Below are 17,907 nucleotides of genomic sequence, written 5' to 3'. Positions count from 1 at the left end.
CTCATAATATTACACTAGAGGATATGATTACATAATACATAAAACATATGTCTTTTCTTAATTGTATTTAAAATCAATCTTAAGAAAGTTAGTTATAAACTGTACAAATGTACAGCCTACCAGAATATCCTAAACCTCTGTCGCAATCCTAACCCTTCTAAAGTATTACCTTAGATTAGAGGCACTTTTTTTTTTTTTTTTTGCCAGTCATGGTACCTGAACTCTGGGTCTGGGTGCTGTCCCTCAGCTCTTCAGCTCAAGGCTAGTGCTCTACCGCTTGAGCCACAGCACCACTTCCAGCTTTTTCTGCTTATGTGGTGCTGAGGAATCGAACCAAGGGCTTCATGCATGCAAGGCAAGCACTATTACCACTGAGCCACCTTCCCATGTTTTATAACATGTACTAGGTAAGTGGGATAGAATGATCTGTGTCATATGAATATTCTTGCTAGGCTGCTGGAGTGAAAGATGAAATTGATCACTGAGTACTGTAAGTTATAGAATGCTTTTGAAGCCAAGAGAAAATTGGATCCTTTTGACTTTTTTTTTTCTTTTTTAATCATGGAAGGGAAAAATAAACTTATGGGCATGGGTCCTACTATGTCAGTGCTCTAGGAATTATAAAGGGAAAGAAACCCAAATAATACGTAATAGGTAAGATAAGAGGGCAGATATTAATTTGATGCTTATGACTAGACGGAAAATTTGGTGATTTTTCCAGAAGTTCTTTTTTCTTTTTAACCTATTAATCAATACTCTAACAATATCCTTTCTAAAAGACTAAGGATGGTAAGTTTAAATCCCACTTTGTTTATACATCGATATGTGGCAAGCTTTGTGTTTATCATTATTAATTGGAGAAATTAATTCCCTCACCTTTCTTTATATTGTTTCCCCTGTAATTGTGATTTACAGAGAGAAATATCCATATATAAGTGGGTCAAAGCATGGGTTTAAAAAAGCAAAGAGAAAGAAGAAATGATTGACTGGTTCTGACACCCTGTTTAACATTTCAGGGTCAAACCAGTACCAAATTCCCAGGACATAGTAGGGAGTCCAGCAGACAATAAATGAAGTGGCAAATGCAACCGTCATCTTCAGGGTCCTCAGCCGTGCTCTTGGTATGTTGTTCTTGGATTGATTCAGTTGTAATTCTATTAGACAGAGAAACATAGGCATTTAACGAACATGGTCAAAAAAGAAGACATATGCTAGGCACCGATGGCTCAGATCTTTAATCCTAACTACTCTAGAAACTAAGATCTAAAGATTTTGTGGTTTGAAGCTAGCCCAGGCAGTCCATGAAACTCTTATCTCCAATAAAAAAATGACCAAAAAGCCAGAAGTGGAGCTGTGGCTCAATTACTCAAGTGCTAGCCTTAAGCAAAAGAAGCTCAGGGACAGAACCCAGGTCCTAAGTTAAAGCTTCAGGATTGGAAAAAAAAATAAAGGAAGAGAGATGTTTAACAAGAACCTTTTTTTTTTTTTTAGGGGGGTCTGGTTGTGGGGCCTGAACTCTGGGGCTGGGCGCTGTCCCTCAGCTCTTCAGCTCAAGGCTAGCACTCTACCACTTGAGCCATAGCACCACTTCTGGCTTTTTTTTCCCTGCTTATGTGGTGCTGAGGAATTGAACCCAGGGCCTCAAGCATGCAAGGCAAGCGCTCTACCACTGAGCCACCTTCCCAGCCCACAAGAACTTTTTAATAAAAGTAAATTCACTTAAAATTTATTCACTTAACTATTTTAATAAATATTAAAATTTTAAATAAAAACAAGTTTATTATTTTAGTTTATGTTTGTATTGGGTATGGTGACACATGCCTGTAGTCCCAACACAATGAAGGCTGAGGAAGGAGGACAGTGAATTCAAGGATGGTTTGGATTACACAGGGATAAGACCCTGTCTCAAATAGAAAACACATTATTAAATTGCCCACTATGCTTTATAATGAACACAAAGTCTGAAAGTGAGAATGTTCTTAAAAATGAAAAACTGATACATGAAGTGCTCAAATAATTAAAAAATATAGCAGACAGAGTTTGAATTGAGTTGGGTTGTGCTTTATTAATTATCTCTGCCACTAAAGGTAGTAGACTCATGTATGTGTAAGTATGCTACTTCAAAGTCTTCACTATAGCTATAAGCTTCTCTCTGTGATGTTTGAAATATGTCTTTAAAGTTCAGAAGCTACTTTTGTGAGGAGACTTATTGAAATTAATGTAATGGCTGACTTTAACGGTCAAGCTGCCTTCTGAAGTTAAGGATATAGATTTAAAGTTGAAAAGCTACAGTTTTAACTCCTCAAAAAATCTATTCTCAGACAAATGAAGAGAAGAATAGGGGAGGAGGAGAATACAGTAACAAATTCAATGTAAATCCTACAAAATTAAGAAAAGTAAGGGAAGCGTGGGTAGGGGAGAGATAGGTGAAAATGACCAAAGGCCCGATGTTGATCAAAATGCATTGCACTCATGAATTGCTTTGTTTAACAGCAACTCCTTCGTACATATATTTTGTCTTATTTCCTAATCCAGAACTGCTATTTTATAATAATTTTTTTAAGCATGACATTTTTTCAAGGAAAAAAATACTATTCAGAAACAGTCATTTTGTAACTCCATTTTTATGTGTCACCGAAGAGTTGAAATATGGATAAAAGCATTCACCACATTTTAATTATGCAATTAAGTTTTTATTACAAATGTTAAAAATTTATTGAATAAAGATTTTTTTCATAACTTAAAACTGAAAATTTATTCATTAATGCATCTGAGACCGTCTAAATATACATGCATCTAAACATATAAGATTAGGTGTGCTATATGGAGACTGATATAAAGTGACCTGAGATTTTTTTTGGAGGTATTCTTTTTAATGTTTCTACCACTCATTACCAAACCATAAGCATCAAATTTGTTATTTCTCCCACAAGTACATAATTCCAGCAAAGTATCCCTTTTGTAAAAAAATTTTAATATTATGTGCACAGAATAGGAATTCTTAAGCACAAAGATAAAAGTATGCCGAAGTTATTATCCATTCTGGAAGAGATCCGAGGATATAATATGTATGTTATTATATATCTACATAGACAAATAGACAGATTTTTCTCCTACACTGACTTGGGTATGTCTGGAGAAAATGTTGAAAGCTTTGTAAAGTGTGAAGAATCAAATCATGGTCTGCAATTGTTTAGAAGAGTTTTCCAGGGCTAAAGACTTAAAGAGAAACTTCTCTGAAGGGGAAATAAGAATGGCCAATAGACACATGAAGAAATGCTCAGTTTCTTTAGCCATAAAAGAAATGCAAATCAAAACAACAGTGAGATTCCACCTCACCCCAGTTAGAATGGCTGTAACCAAGAAATCTAAAAACAACTGATGCTGGAGGGGATGTGGCCAGAAGGGAACCCTACTACATTGTTGGTGGGAATGTAAATTTGCTCAACCACTTTGGAAAGTAGTATGGAGGTTCCTCAAAAGACTCTACATAGAGCTCCCTTTGACCCAGGAATCCCACTTTTGAGCATTTACTCAAACAATCACAAACAAGGCTATACTAAAGCTACCAGCACAACTATGTTTATCGCAGCATTATTTACCATAGCTAAGATATGGAACCAACCCAGATGCCCCTCAGTAGATGAATGGATGAAGAAAATGTGGTATATTTATACAATGGAATTCTATGCCTCCATCAGAAATAATGACATTGCTCCATTTGTTAGGAAATGGAAAGACTTGGAAAAAATTATATTAAGTGAAGTAAGGCAGGCCCAAAGAAACATAGATCCTGTGGTTTCCTTTGTTTGCAATAACTAGTATAAGTCTAGGACAAGCAGAAAAGGCCAAAAGCTATGTACATAGGACCATATAAGGTGATATTAAGTGAAATGAATCCCAAGATAGGGACACAAATGGTTTTTTTTTCTTGCTATTGTTTTTAATGTATTTAAATTTTACTGTGTGATTTTTTTTTTGTTTCTCTTGTATGTTCTTCCCCATGGTATAACCCCTGTTTTCATGGTATTTGATGTCAGTGCCCTGCATCTTGTAAATACATTTTTCTGATTTGGAGAGGGAACGGGAAATAACAAAATGCTGAAATAAGGATACAGGTCCACCCATTGTAACAACAATGAGATGTACAAGACACTATATTGAAAACGAACTTTACAACTTGGAGGTGGGGAGGGAAAAGATGGTAGGGGAAAAACAAAGGGGGAGGTAACAATGCTCGATAGGAAATGTATGCATTACCGTACTCAAAACTGTAATCCCTCTGTACAGTATTTCTACAATAAAAATACAAAAAAAGAGTTTTCCAGTTCATCAAGTACTACTTAATTATTTTAAAGCTTCAATTTAAAAACAAATCCTACAGAATGATGGCACTGTGATTTTTAAAAAATCATTTTTATCAAGCTTCTTAACAGATTGGTTAATGTAAGAAACATATCAATTTGGGGGCTGGGAAGGTGGCTCAGTGGTAGAGCGCTTGCCTTGCATGCATGAGGCCCTGGGTTCGATTCCTCAGCACCACGTAAGCAAAAAGAAAAAAAAAACATATCAATTTGAATTCCCTGGAATTATTAATTATTATAGACACTGTGAGATTTCTTCTGACTCACCCAACACAAAAACAAACCTTAAGATATGAAGACACTTGATTTGTTTCCTAGTTAAAAGTGAAATTAAGAGTAACAGTTTCTTTAAAAGTCAACTTAAATTAAAATTAATTTGCTTAGAAGCCAATGTTCTCCTCTACAATATACTTCCTTTAGAATCATCATGGAATTAACAATCTCCAGGATTTCAGCTGTTAGAATTGATCAGAGCTGAGTCAGTTCCACTTCAGACCTTTATCTCCCTTTAGTAACTGGTAAGTCAGGATAAATAAAGGTTTCTTCATGGACTTTCAGTGAGACAAAAATAATGCCCATTGCCAACATGCCTTTTTATGGGTCTTGCACATTAAAATTTCAATGGATCTTCCATATTTGTAAATATTAGAGTTATTTTTTTTAAAAGTAACAATCAGGAATGAACACATTAAATCTTGACTCAGCAAGTGATTGCATATGAAAAAACAGCATGTGGTGCTTTGGACAGTTTGGAAATACCTTCATACTAGATTGTTTACTGTTTACTCTTGCTAGACTATAGGTTCTATAAAAGCAGAGTAGTTGTTAGACTTAAGTTACTACTAGTATCTCACCAAGCACAGTTTCCAGCAACAGAGTTTCTGCTAGCTGAAAAAACAAGTAAAATACTAAGTGTATTAGTAATATTTGTCACACCTTCATCTGCCTTTAAAATTTTCTGCTTCTACACTGCTCATAATTCTTCAGATTAATTCCTATTTTATTCCTCTTTTAAGATATTTCTGATGTAACTAAATTTTAGAGGCATACTGTTTTTGTAATATATTCTTTTTTTTAAGTGCCAGTACTGGGGCTTGAACTCAGGGCCTGGGAATTGTCCTTTAGGTTTTTTGTTCAAGGCTGGTCCTCTGTCTCTTGAGCTATAGTTCCTCTTATGGCTTTTTAATGGTTAATTGGGAATAAAAGTCTCTTAGATTTGTCTGTCTGGTCTGGTTTTGAACTGTGATCCTCATATCTCAGCCTCTGAGTAGCTAGGATTACATATGTGAGCCATTTGCACCCAGCTGCAATATACTCTTTTGGAAATGTTAAATATTATTTTGTGAAAATAATTTCCAGAGTATCACTATGTTATGAATGTGAGATAAAACATCTTCTATATTCTAGATATGAGATGTTTGTTTTTTCAGTGCTTATTCTGGGTTCTAGTGGAATAATTGTTCTTTTTTCTTTAATGAAAAAAATGCAAATCATAAGTCATTAACAGGTCTCATTTGTAAATGGGGGTATAATAAAAATATTACCTTGTGGGGTGATTGTAAATACGTAATTAGAGAACTCCCTATAGTAGTATCTGATACATAGCAAGTGTCATTCGGCCTCAGGTTTGCTGTTTAAAGTTATTTGCAACCACAATTAGCATCAATGTAAAAGGATACGTACTGTGGGGCTCCTGATGGAGAACTTGTGTCAAGGTAAAGATGATTTTTGCATTGCATATCAACATGATGAGAAGAGGGATGAGAAAGAGGCAGCTGAAGGTGAAGAAGTTATAAAAGGCTTGATGCCACCATTGTGGAAAGCTGCAGTGTGTTGCACATTGAGAGAAAACCTCTGTCTGCCCAGAAACATCCACCAGGTGGATCATCCTGAAGAGATATAGCTGTATGAGAAAGTAAGAAAATACAAAAGTTAGGTTATTTCCCCCTCAAAAGTACGCGAAGACTTTCTTTCTTATATTCTACTATCCTTCTAATATATTGTTACCTGGGACAATTTCTAAGGCTCCTTTGTATTATTTTTTTGGCATTTCTATGAAAACTTCTAAGTGGATCCTTACTTAAATGTATTTGGATAAGTGTGAGTGACACTATAGAGACTTTGGATTTCAGGGGTATTAATTCAACCTTGTAGAACAGTCATTACCCAAGGACTTAAAACTTATTGGTATCTTCAATTTCGCATACAATAATGAATAAACTTTTTGCATTATATATCCACAGTGGTTAGGATGGTGTTTGGCACTTAGAAGTACCAACACATACATATTTAAAAATTATTTTAGAGCTCAAAGGCTGTATTAAAATATTAAAAATGATTATTAAAAATAGTCAAAACATAACCATTATACAAAAGGCATAAGGAAGTTGCTCTTAAGATTAAGATAATATGTACAGCCTTATTCATAATAAGACCTATCAGCTAAGTGGTAGTGGCTCATACACCAAGAGGCTGAGATTTGAGAATCAAGGTTTGAAGCCAGTGTGGGCAGACAAATCTAAATGAGTCTTCTGTCCAATCAACCAGCAAAAAGCCAGAAATGGAGGTGTGGCTCAGGTGGTAGAGTGCCAGACTTAAACAAAAAAGCCAAGGCCTTTGATAAAAATAAACTAACCCCCAAACCAAACAGATACATTACTAGTGGGAATACACATTTGTACAGTCATTACAGAGAAATTAGCATATCTACAAATACATCATATGCATTTTGATGGTAAATCTTACTTTTCAACTTGACTAGGTTGAGAGATGATAAAAAAAAATTGGAATAGTGTATTTTTGATGTCTCTGTGAGGATCTTTATAGAGACATGGCATCTGGATTAACCAACTGAGGGAGGAAAACCTAGCCATTACCCTGGAGTACTGGAAGGAAGAAAAAGTAGAGGAAGGGGAAACTAATTACTATGATAATAAGTGATTCAGGTAAGAATCAGTAATGGTATGAGCCTGACTTAAGTCATATAGCACCTGCCTTGTACTCGTAAGGCTCTGAGTTCAATACCTAGTGCCACTAAAAATAGTCAAAGGGGAATGAAAGTTGAAAAGAATATTGATGAAATCTCAAAGTATTTATCTGCAGGGTACTATTATTATAAAGAGTGAAACAATTACAGTACAGGTATAACCACATAACTAACACACTGCCAACAATGGGGCAATTGAAAACATCTGGCTCTCTATTGTAAACGTTATGCCCGCCTTTAGTCCTCAGCTCCACCCAGATTTGAGCTCCTCCCTGGAGTTCCAGCCCCACATCTGGCCCCTCCCTCTCTCGCCTAGACCCACCTGAGCTCCCACCTACCTCACTTCCTACTCCCAGACTCTGCTGCTACCTAGATAGTGGAGCATGTCATGTGCTCTCTCTCTCCGGGAGAAATATGGGTCCTCTAATATACCTTGTAATAATCTTTCTCCTGTGCCTGCCTGCCTCCGCGTGGTCCCCTGGGATGGATGTGATAGATCCTTTCACCTATAATGCACTGAGAATAGCTCAGTTTTAGGTATATCATCTAGATGTGAGAAAATGTCAGATGCATTTAAACTGAGGAGCTATATACAAAACCTTCTGGCCTTCACTCTTAAAAATGTCAATATTATGAAATACATGAAAGAAGACAGTTGAACTGTTCCAGCTAAAAAAGAAGCATAAGCTAAATCCACTACTTCTTGGATTTTCTTTTAAGAGCCTAAAATTTAAGCTATTAAATAGTGACATCTGAATAGGTCAAATAATAGTATCATGTTGATTCTAATTTCCTGATTCTAGAACTCATTTTATGGCTCTGTGTGAGAAGTCTTAAACACATATTGAAGTATCCAACTTTTAAACAAAAACTCTACATTAGAGAGAAGAGCGAATAAGTAAATGCAGGAAAATGCTCATATTTGGTAAATATCTGGGCGCAAGGTATCTAAAAATATCTCTGCATGATTCTTGCAACCTATTTCTGAGTGTGAAACTTTATTTTAATAGTCTAAAAGCTTCATGATGCAAACTTAATTACTTTTTTTGGTTGTGTTGTGGGGCTTGAACTCTGAGTCTGGGTGCTGTACCTGACTGCTTTTGCTCAAGGCTCAAGCACTCTACCACTTGATCCACAGCACTACTTCCAGTATTCTGGTAAATTGGAGATAAGAGTCTCACAAACTTTCCTACCCAGGCTGTCTTTGAACCATGGTCCTCCAGATCTCAGCCTCCTGAGTAGCTAGGATTACAGGTGTGAGCCACTGGCACCCAGCTATTAAGTTATTTCTTAATGAACATTGTAACTAGTTGACATTTATTTATTCTTCCACATTTATTGTTATCTCCAAGGTTTATTGTGAAACATTGTTAAAATGGACAGATAAGAGCACACCATTTGTAAACATATCAATAAAATTTGAACAAAATACTCTTGTTGTAGGGTAGTTTTTTTATTTTTAAAAAGTTTCCATTGAAACTAAAAGTTTCTTCATTATGGGAATTATAGAAATAGGACTGGAGTATGTCTTTCAAGAAAGTACTATACAATGTCACCTTTTCTTTGTAGAGTAGAAAATAATTCAGTGTCATATCTGTAGTTAAAAAGTTAATTTTTATTTTTAAGGTATTCCCTCCTCCCTCCCTCAAGGAGAAAAAGATGAATTGGGGAACTATCTTAAGTGAATCCACTAGAGGGCGACTAATGATCATATTGACAATTTCAAAATCAAGGACCCAAAGAGGTAGCACAATGGAGCACTTTTCATTTTATGACCTAAAGCAACCCTTCTCTACATTAAAGGAGAATCCTGATATACCTTTACTTTCTCCCAACTTACTATTATTTAAACTTAGTTTTTAAAATTAAAAAAATGTGAGTTGAAATCTTTTGCTATACTTTAAAAAAGTTGTACTGCTTTATTCCACTTCTCTCAAAATGTCATGGGATCAGATGACCAAAGTGTAACTGGATCACATTATCACTTCAATATTTTAAGAAATTTTAAAGTATACTATTATCTCTATTTAACAAATGTTGATTATGGGAGCCAATCTTTAGTACAAATAACTGTACCAGATTCTCTCTGTATATTTTTGTGACTATTCTGCCATAAAATATGATCCAAACCTATCCAGCAGGGAATTTGACACTTAGTAGGGAATTTTTTTTTGGGGGTCCGGTCGTGGGGCCTGAACTCTGGGCCTGGGTGCTGTCCTTCAGCTCTTCAGCTCAAGGCTAGTGCTCTACCACTTGAGCCACAGCGCCACTTCCGGCTTTTTTCTTTTTGCTTATGTGGTGCTGAGGAATCGAACCCAGGACCTCAGGCATCCAAGGCAAGTGCTCTACCACTGAGCCACCTTCCCAGCCCCGTAGTAGGGAATATTAAAGGATCTGTGTGACAACAGTAATACAAAACAGGCTGGCAAGTCTTAAAAAACAAATCTAGCAAAATGTATGGAAATTCAGATTATTGCTTGTCTGTAAATTAATTATTGTCTTGGTCCTGTTTATTTTGTGCTCCAAGGCCATGTTCATTTCACTGATTAATAGAGAGATTCACTTTGCTTTCAGTGAGTCCTTTGTCCTTGGATTGTATTTCTTTAATTTCTCTATATTGTTCCTCTCTAATCTCTGCCTCCTGTTCTCATCAGTGTTTGCTTTATTTTGCAATAAACAAGAACATTCTGTTTTCCATCTTTGAGGACAATTGCAGGTACTCATTACCTCTAGGAATATTATTCTTAACTCCCACTTTGATCACAATTACAGCATTACCTATTTTTCTTCCAAAAGTAGTTATCTTAAGATTCCTTCCCCCTCCCCCCTTTTGTTTTCAGCTATGAATTGGAGATAACAGCATCTACCTCTAGGGGCTGGCCATGACATGTAAATGGTCAATTAAATATTATATGCAAAATAGCTGGAATACTGCTTGTACAAACCCTTGCATAAATTAATTGTTATTAAAATTTGGGATTCACATTTTATATGTATCATATATGTTGATTCTTATATCTATTAAATATATTCAATCTTTTTTTTAAATTTTATTTTATTTTATTTGAGAACATACTGTACAGAGGGGCTACAATTACATGGGCAGGATAATGCATACATTTCTTACCAAGCATTGCAGCCTCCTCCTTTGTTTACCCTTCACCTCCCTTCCCCGCCTCCCCCCTCCCCCCACCCAATTATACCCCCCTCCCCCCACCCAATTATACCCCCCTCCCCCCCCCACACCGACATTGTAAAGCTGGTTTTGACATGACATTTTGTACTTCTCATTGTTGCAACAGGTCCACCTGAATCCTTAAACGACTTGTTTGTCCCCATCTCCTCCACATGTTATACTGACATCAAATATAGTGAAAGCGGGGGTTACACTGTGGGGGAGGGACATACAAAGCAACAAAGAAATGATCTTATAAATGCGTTAGAAACACATGCATGAAAGAAACGAAAACATTAAAATACATATTTAAGGGTTCATTTTCCTAACATCACATTATCTGACCTTTTCCGCTTGACTCATACCTATACTAGATATTGCAAATAAGGGAAACCATGGGACCTATGCTTCTTTGGGCCTGGCTTACTTCACTTAATATAATTTTTTCCAAACCTTTCCATTTCCTAAAAATATGGAACGCTTCACGAATTTGCGTGTCATCCTTGCGCAGGGGCCATGCTAATCTTCTCTATATCGTTCCAATTTTAGTATATGTGCTGCCGAAGCGAGCACTTCAATCTTTTTTTTTGTCCTGGTGTTTTGTTCACCATTGATTCTCACCTTAAGCTCTTACCATTTGCAAGGCTACCTACAGGAAAACAACTAAGAAATAGATAATATCAAATATTTAGGTGGCTCAGTGGTAGAGTGCTTGCCTTGCATGCATGAAGCCCTCAATTGGATTCCTCAACACCTCATAAACAGAAAAAATTGGAAGTGGCACTGTGGCTCAAGTGGTATAATGCTTGCCTTGAGCTAAAGAGCTGAGGGGCAGCACCCAGGACCAGAGTTCAAGCCCCACAACCAACCAAAAAAACAAAAAGAACACACAACAAAATAACTCAAAACAAATAATGATTGAGAATATAATGCTTAAAAGCTCGAGTTATGGGCTAAAGAAGTTAAAGCAAAATGGGCTGAATGACATATATTTTATTTCAAGTTGAGGCAAACACTTGAGGAACTCTAACTCCAGGAAGGACTATTAGCCTGACTTTACCTCCATGCAGCAAGGTATAAAGGTTACTTGGGGAGAAACATCTTTCCAAGGCTAGAAAGTGAGCTGATCACTAGAGGCTGGTTATTAAATAGAGCATCCTTTTGAAGTAATGCTTTCCTTCCACCAGCTTCTAAATCCCCAGACCCCACAGGCATCTATTAATAGCATCCCAGGTATGTCTAAATGTCCATTTGTCCTTTCTTCCTTAACTCCTTATCTAAAATTCACAAAAGTATCCTGATTTTACTGTATCTTTGACTTCTTTCTCTTTTGAAGATCCTTATATAAGTGTAAAAGTAATAAATTTAAATTCTTTTTATCTTATGAACTAAGTCTTACATTGAGTTCTTAGATCCAGTGAAACAGTTGACAATGAATTAATGAAGTAGTGGGGTTGACTTTCTGCCCAACAGAGTTAATTAGGTAATATAATCCACACAAGATCAACAGAGACCAAAGAAAGGATCCTTACAGCTGTCAGGGAGAAAAGATCTATCACCTATAAAGGAAAGCCAATCTGAATAACTACAGAGGCCCAAAGAAACATAGGTCCCATGGTTTCCCTTATTTGCAATAACTAGTAAATGTCGGAGACAAGCAGAAATGGTCAAATAAGTTGATGTTAGGCGAAATGAACCCCAAGATAAGGACTCAAAAGGTTTTTCTTTCTTGCTATTGTTTCTAGCATATTTATAAGATGATTTTTTCTTGCTTTGTATGTCCCTTCCCCACAGTAAACCCCTGTTTTCACTGTGTTTGATGTTGGTATAATTTAGGGAGGGGAAGGGAAAAAACAAGTTGTTAAAATAGGGATACAGGTGGACCCATTGCAACAATGAGATGTACAAGATGTTATGTCGAAAAACAAACTTTACAACATTGGCACGGGGGGGGGGTGAGGGGGGGGTGGAGGTGGGTTGGGGTAGGGGGGATGATGAGGGGAGAGATGAGAAGGGATGGGAAGGGGAAAGGAGGAGGCAAGAATGCTTGAAAGAAATATACTCATTACCTTGCTCATGTAATTGTAACCCCTCTGTACACTATTTTCACAATTAAAAAAAAGAGATACCTCAAAGTACCCAGTCAACCACTATTGAACAAAATAAAAATCAAAAGTTAAAATAATAAAGAGATTGTGACAGGAGTGAGCGAATAGCCAAGAGTAGTAGTCTCTCCTTATTCTTATTTGAATCAGAGCCACTTCATTTATATCTGTTTAATTTGTTAGGGCTCCACATGGAATTTATTTAAGAAATGCTGGGTGGGAGAGGATTCTGTTACTTATACCGGGCTTAAAGTTTATCAGGTACACATCCCCCAACTACCATAGGACTTAACTTCTGAGATTTACTGACAATCGTTAAGGTGGCATGTAAAGGTGGTCAATTTAAAATGGATTATTCTCAGTTTTAGGAAAATGTAAATTTCCAGATTCTGAGGCTTGAGTTGTGTATCTAGTTTGTTATTGTTTGGACTGAGGTCTGAATCACTCAAGGAACAACCTATTTATATAGGCACTGAAGAATGAAGACAAATGTAAGCCTTTAAGTGTAAATTTGCCACAAGTGGTGTGACTGTGTCTGTGGGCTTATCCGTGGTGCGTGGTGAAGCATGACACATACTCTGAGTCACATTCTGGTAACACAGAGTTGTCTGTGAGTGTCTCTTGTCTCCATCACACCTATGTTACGTTACTCATATGGTTGAGATCTCTTTTATTCAAAGCTGACAGCTGTAATAAGAGAAACATGAGCCTTAAAAAAGGAAATGAGTCCAATAGGTCCAGTAACATTGGGAAAGCCAATGAATTGTTTTGTGAAGATATGTCCATCAGTGAGGTATGCTAAACATTAAAAACAAAAGAGAACAGAATGTATCATGAAATTTTTTTATGTTATATACATATGAAAGGAAGAGATAGAATCAGATCTGAAGGGAATAGGTACTTTTTGTATAGTTTTCTTTCTTTTCTTTTCTTTTTACTGGTATCAGGGTTGGACTAAGGGCCTGAGGCCTGCTTGGCTTATTCTCTATTACTTGAACTTGAGCCACACCTGTGGCCTACCTTATGGGTGGATGTTTTAGAGATGGAGTCTCATAGACTTTATTGCTAAAGCTGGCTTTGAACCACAATTCTCTGGAGTTCAGCCTCCTGAGCAGCTAGGATTACAGTTGTGAGCTACTGATGGCTGGCAGTAATATGTATTTCTTAAGTCAAGTTATGGCCCCAAAGATGTGAAGGCTATTGCTTTCAAAGGTTAGACTTTATGTAGTCTTCTTCTATGTGAAAATGGAATAATAACTCATATTTACCTCACAGAGTTAATGTAAATAATATAGGTGATTAATTACATGAGACTTTTTTGAGAACTTTCAGCAAAGTGTTTTATAAGCTTAAGAAGTGTTAAATGGGGACGTGAAGGGTAAACAAAAGGAGGAGGCTGCAATGCTTGGTAAGAAATGTACGCATTATCCTGCCCATGTAATTGTAACCCCTCTGTACAGTATGTTCACAAATAAAAAAAAAAGAAGTGTTAAATGTAAGGATAAGTCATTTGTTTTACAAAAATAACATAGTATCATAATCTGTGGTTAATAGTAGCATGAATCACTGTGATAATATATTGAGGTCAGACTATTACATGAAATTCTTAAGCTTGTTTTTTTCGTATGGGGGTTTGAACTCAGTTTCTTTATCACTTCAGCCATGTTTCTAGCCTGTTTTTGCAATAGCTATTTTTTGGATAGTGTTGCTGGTCTCAGACTATGATCCTACTATTTCTATCACTTGTATGCTGTGATTACAGCCTTTTACCACAATGCCAGACATGCTCATTGAAGTGGGGGTCTGGACCACTTTTTGTCTAGGCTGACATTGATTTCTTCCTCCTGAGTAGCTGGGATGTATGTATAAGCCATCAATGCTGGTCCTAATGATTCAAAGTTAACCTTATATATGTCTTTTTTTGCTGCATCTATATATGTATACTTTTTATGCTGTAGCAGTGTGTAGATAGGTCAGTATTTGACATTATATTTCTATTATTGCCATGATATATTTAAAAGAAAGTAACTGAATCATTAAGCTGATATTTTTATTTAGCACTTCTGGGAATGATTTCTTTTAAGGACAACAGAACTATGGGTATATTTTTCAGTTACTATTGAAAATTGGTTTATTTATATAATTGTTTTGCATTTTCATACCTGAAGTGAATGCATTAAATTAATACATCAAATTAATAAGTACTATTCCTGATAACTGTACTTATGTAAAGATCTTATTAATATTCATGTCATAAAACAAATTTTTGTCCTTCTTTCCATAACCTGCTTTGCTTTTCCCTGAAAACATAAAGGTAGATAGGCAAACACTCTTTTCCAACTTGATTATTTCAGTGGTTTTACTATTAAATATTTTGTCCAGAAAAGACTGGAGCATTATTTTCCTTGATGGTATTATTCATTAGAGCCAATTTATTATCAGTCTTTTCTTTTGTTTTTGTTGTTCATTTGTAAATGCCTCCCCCAATTGATTTCCTCTACTGGGATGTCAAAAGGAAAAAAGGGGCAACCAGTGGATCTAGTTTCTTACTAACTTTACCTCCTTCACTTCCACCCCAAATGCCCCTTTTATTAAAATTAGTCATTCTTTCAGACCTTTATTAAAAAGCATATAACATACATATAGCATTCTGGATTAAATATGCAACTAATTTTTCCTTATCCCAAACCTTACTATTTCACACCAAATGTATCTTTTGGTTTATTGTACTTGTACTAGGTTTAATTTTTTTTAGTATCTAGCTGTATTTACTTTATGTAAGTTTTTTTTCTCCACAAATGAATTACATTTTCTCTGAGGATTGTGTTTGTTGTTTTTGTTTCATTAGTACCAGGCTTCTAGTAGGGACCTAATTTGTGTTTAGCTTCTCTCAGAAAACTGACCAATGAACAGCACTTATACTTTAAAGAAATAAAATGGAAATCTCAAGAGCATAAGCTTTAGCTAAGTAGTTTCACTTCAAGTAACCTATTTCTGAAACTTAATCTTGTGTATGAAGAATAATTATAATATACTTTTTACAGGGAAATCAAATCATTTTAGTTTTTCCTATTTCTCCTCTTATGAAACACATACTATACTTAGGTTTTTTCAATGTTCTGTGGGTTTTGTATGACAAAAATAAACAAAAATATCTGGCCCATTTAGTATATCCAGATAAAGTTCCATTTTGGGATGCAAGTTTTTTGGGACTCCTCATGATTCTGACTTTACTTCTTAGCACATTCTTGTACCTGGGTTTATCTTACAGTACATTTACAAGCATAGAGACAATTTATTCATTTTTTATATAATAAGGTATTCATTATTTGAAAGAGTTTATTCATCTTTCCTTCAATGTTCTGATTGTTAGAAAGGCAGACTCTGCAGGTCAGTAAGCTGGAAACTACTTGCTAATCAAGGTAATTCTCCCTCACTTTCATAGACATAAAATTCTTATTTTTTCAAGCATTAAATCCCAAATAAGGAACAGTATATTAACTACCTATGTAAATTTCACATACCCCCTAAATGGACTTAATTAACCATTAAATCCACATCAACAATAGGAAACAGGAGAAGCTAGGCTCAATGGAGGCCATCTACAATCACAGACACCTGGGTGGCAGGGGTAGGAAGGAGGATTGTGAATTTGAGGCCAGGCTAGACAATATAGAATATTGAGTATATAGACTCTATCTCATATAGAGTATAGAATATACTATATGACCATATTCACTTGAACAATGGTTTACCTGTGGTCCAGCAAAGACACAACTGAGGATCCAGGCCAAACCAGTCATGGACTGTTCTAGCTTGCGGTTGCTTTGCACAGCCAGTGGTCTAGTGATGGCCAGCGAGCGATCCAGGCTGATCACCACCATCAGGAATGCTGGGGCATACATGGAGAAGAGCTTCAAGTAGCTGAGGACTTTGCAGAGGAATTCCCCAGCGTACCACTGGACTGTAATATTCCACATCCCATCCAGGGGCATGACGATCAGAGTCTCCAACAGGTTGGCTAAAGTCAGATGCTTTAAGAGCACCTTCATTCTAGAAAGCTTTTTCCCTTTCTCCTTACGAGTCCACTTCTGCAGTTTCAACAAGAAAGAAGCGTTAAAGGTGGTAGAGAGCAGAAAAAGGAAGAAAGTCACCGTCACTCGGATCTTTCCAGATAAGGTCAGGGTGGGAAGGTTGCCCTGCACCAGCGGGATGCTGTTGTTGATGGCTGAGCAGTGGTTTTGATTCTCTTCAGGAGAAGCACTATTCGCCATCTTTCCCCAATAATAAAGCTTCAAGACCTGTGTTGTTTCGGGTACCTGATGTCCTATTTTATCTCTCTCTCTCCTTTTTAACATGGAAACGTCACAGGTTTAGATTTATGTCAGTTTTTTTCCCCCAAGGTACTTGATGCTTGTGTAAAATATCAAGGCAAACTTGTTTTGAAGATTTGTAATTCAACAGAGTGCTAAAATAGCGGCTGCTAAACACACTCTGAAGGTCGTATGTAACTGTACCACCTCAGCAGATGGCCTGCTTTCCACAACACTTTTTCCTGAGTGAAGGATATTTGAAGCCTAAAGTTAAAGTCTCTGGTGGTATTATTCAATCAGTATAATGAAGAAATTTTCTGAAAATCCTGCGTGTTATAATTCTATTAGAGAGATCCAAAATGAAATGAAGGAAATTATATAAAAAAGGCCTGATCCACATATATGGTATATAACATGTGAGCACCGTTATATATTACAGACTGTGATAGACAATTTGCTCCAGGAAAGTTAGAATGCACTTGTGACTTTAAACGAGCATCATTATTCCACAATACTGTGAATTACCGGAAATTAGGCAACCACTTAATCACAATCAAAAAAAAAAAAAAAAGAACCTTGGGGAAGGGAGGGAGGGAGGGGATGGTAGGGGGAAAACAATGGAGGGGGTAACAATGCTCAAGAGGAAGTGTACTCATTACCTCACTCATGTAACTGTAACCCTCTGTATAGTATCTTTACAATAAAAAAATTAAAAAAAAAGGCCTGATCCATTTAAAATCTGTGAATTTAAGACATTTTAAAAATTTTTTTATTTTCTTTTTCAAATACTTTAAGCACTCATTAGATGTTTATGCCAATTTAGAACTATTTTATACAAAATACTAGACTAATACTTTAATCCTTAGAATGAATTTTGTCTGATAAAAATTTTATCACTTATCAGTTTTAATGTCTCGCTTATGTTAGAATAAAATGCTTTAAGAGCACCTTCATTCTAGAAAGC

The 17,907-nt window shown here is 36.2% G+C and overlaps 1 protein-coding gene and 1 non-coding gene across 3 annotated transcripts; both read right to left on the bottom strand.

Moving 5' to 3' along the window:
- Positions 1 to 909: 909 nt before the first annotated feature.
- Positions 910 to 16,904, bottom strand: Gnrhr (gonadotropin releasing hormone receptor). Of its 2 annotated transcripts, none has more exons than XM_070013118.1 (3): positions 16,386 to 16,904; positions 6,048 to 6,267; positions 910 to 1,154 (listed from the first exon to the last, which is right to left on the bottom strand). In XM_070013118.1, the coding sequence occupies exons 1-3, from the start codon at positions 16,902 to 16,904 to the stop codon at positions 910 to 912; spliced, it is 984 nt and encodes a 327-aa protein (XP_069869219.1). The 2 variants fall into 2 exon arrangements, with proteins under 2 accessions (XP_069869219.1, XP_069869220.1); XM_070013119.1 differs by having other exon boundaries at positions 1,019 to 1,154; positions 6,048 to 6,139.
- On the bottom strand, positions 10,992 to 11,098 carry LOC138821114 (U6 spliceosomal RNA). Its single transcript, XR_011370054.1, has one exon. It is a non-coding gene; the product is annotated as a U6 spliceosomal RNA (small nuclear RNA).
- Positions 16,905 to 17,907: the final 1,003 nt, after the last annotated feature.

This window comes from Dipodomys merriami, unplaced genomic scaffold (assembly GCF_024711535.1).
Source record: "Dipodomys merriami isolate MVZ:Mamm:240054 unplaced genomic scaffold, mDipMer1.0.p SCAF_9, whole genome shotgun sequence".
NCBI lineage: Eukaryota > Metazoa > Chordata > Mammalia > Rodentia > Heteromyidae > Dipodomys > Dipodomys merriami.
The sequence above is the reverse complement of the archived record's forward strand: the minus strand, read 5'-3'. Positions and strand labels throughout refer to the sequence as shown.

Bases quoted from the DNA above. Each gene is read 5' to 3' on its own strand.
- Gnrhr (XM_070013118.1), bottom strand. From the start codon at position 16,904: ATGGCGAATAGTGCTTCTCCTGAAGAGAATCAAAACCACTGCTCAGCC. The intron at 6,268-16,385 runs GTAAACCATTGT...TTTCTCATACAG, and splicing joins GTGTCTTTGCTGGACCACAG to CTATATCTCTTCAGGATGAT. The intron at 1,155-6,047 runs GTACGTATCCTT...TCTGTCTAATAG, and splicing joins TCTCCATCAGGAGCCCCACA to AATTACAACTGAATCAATCC.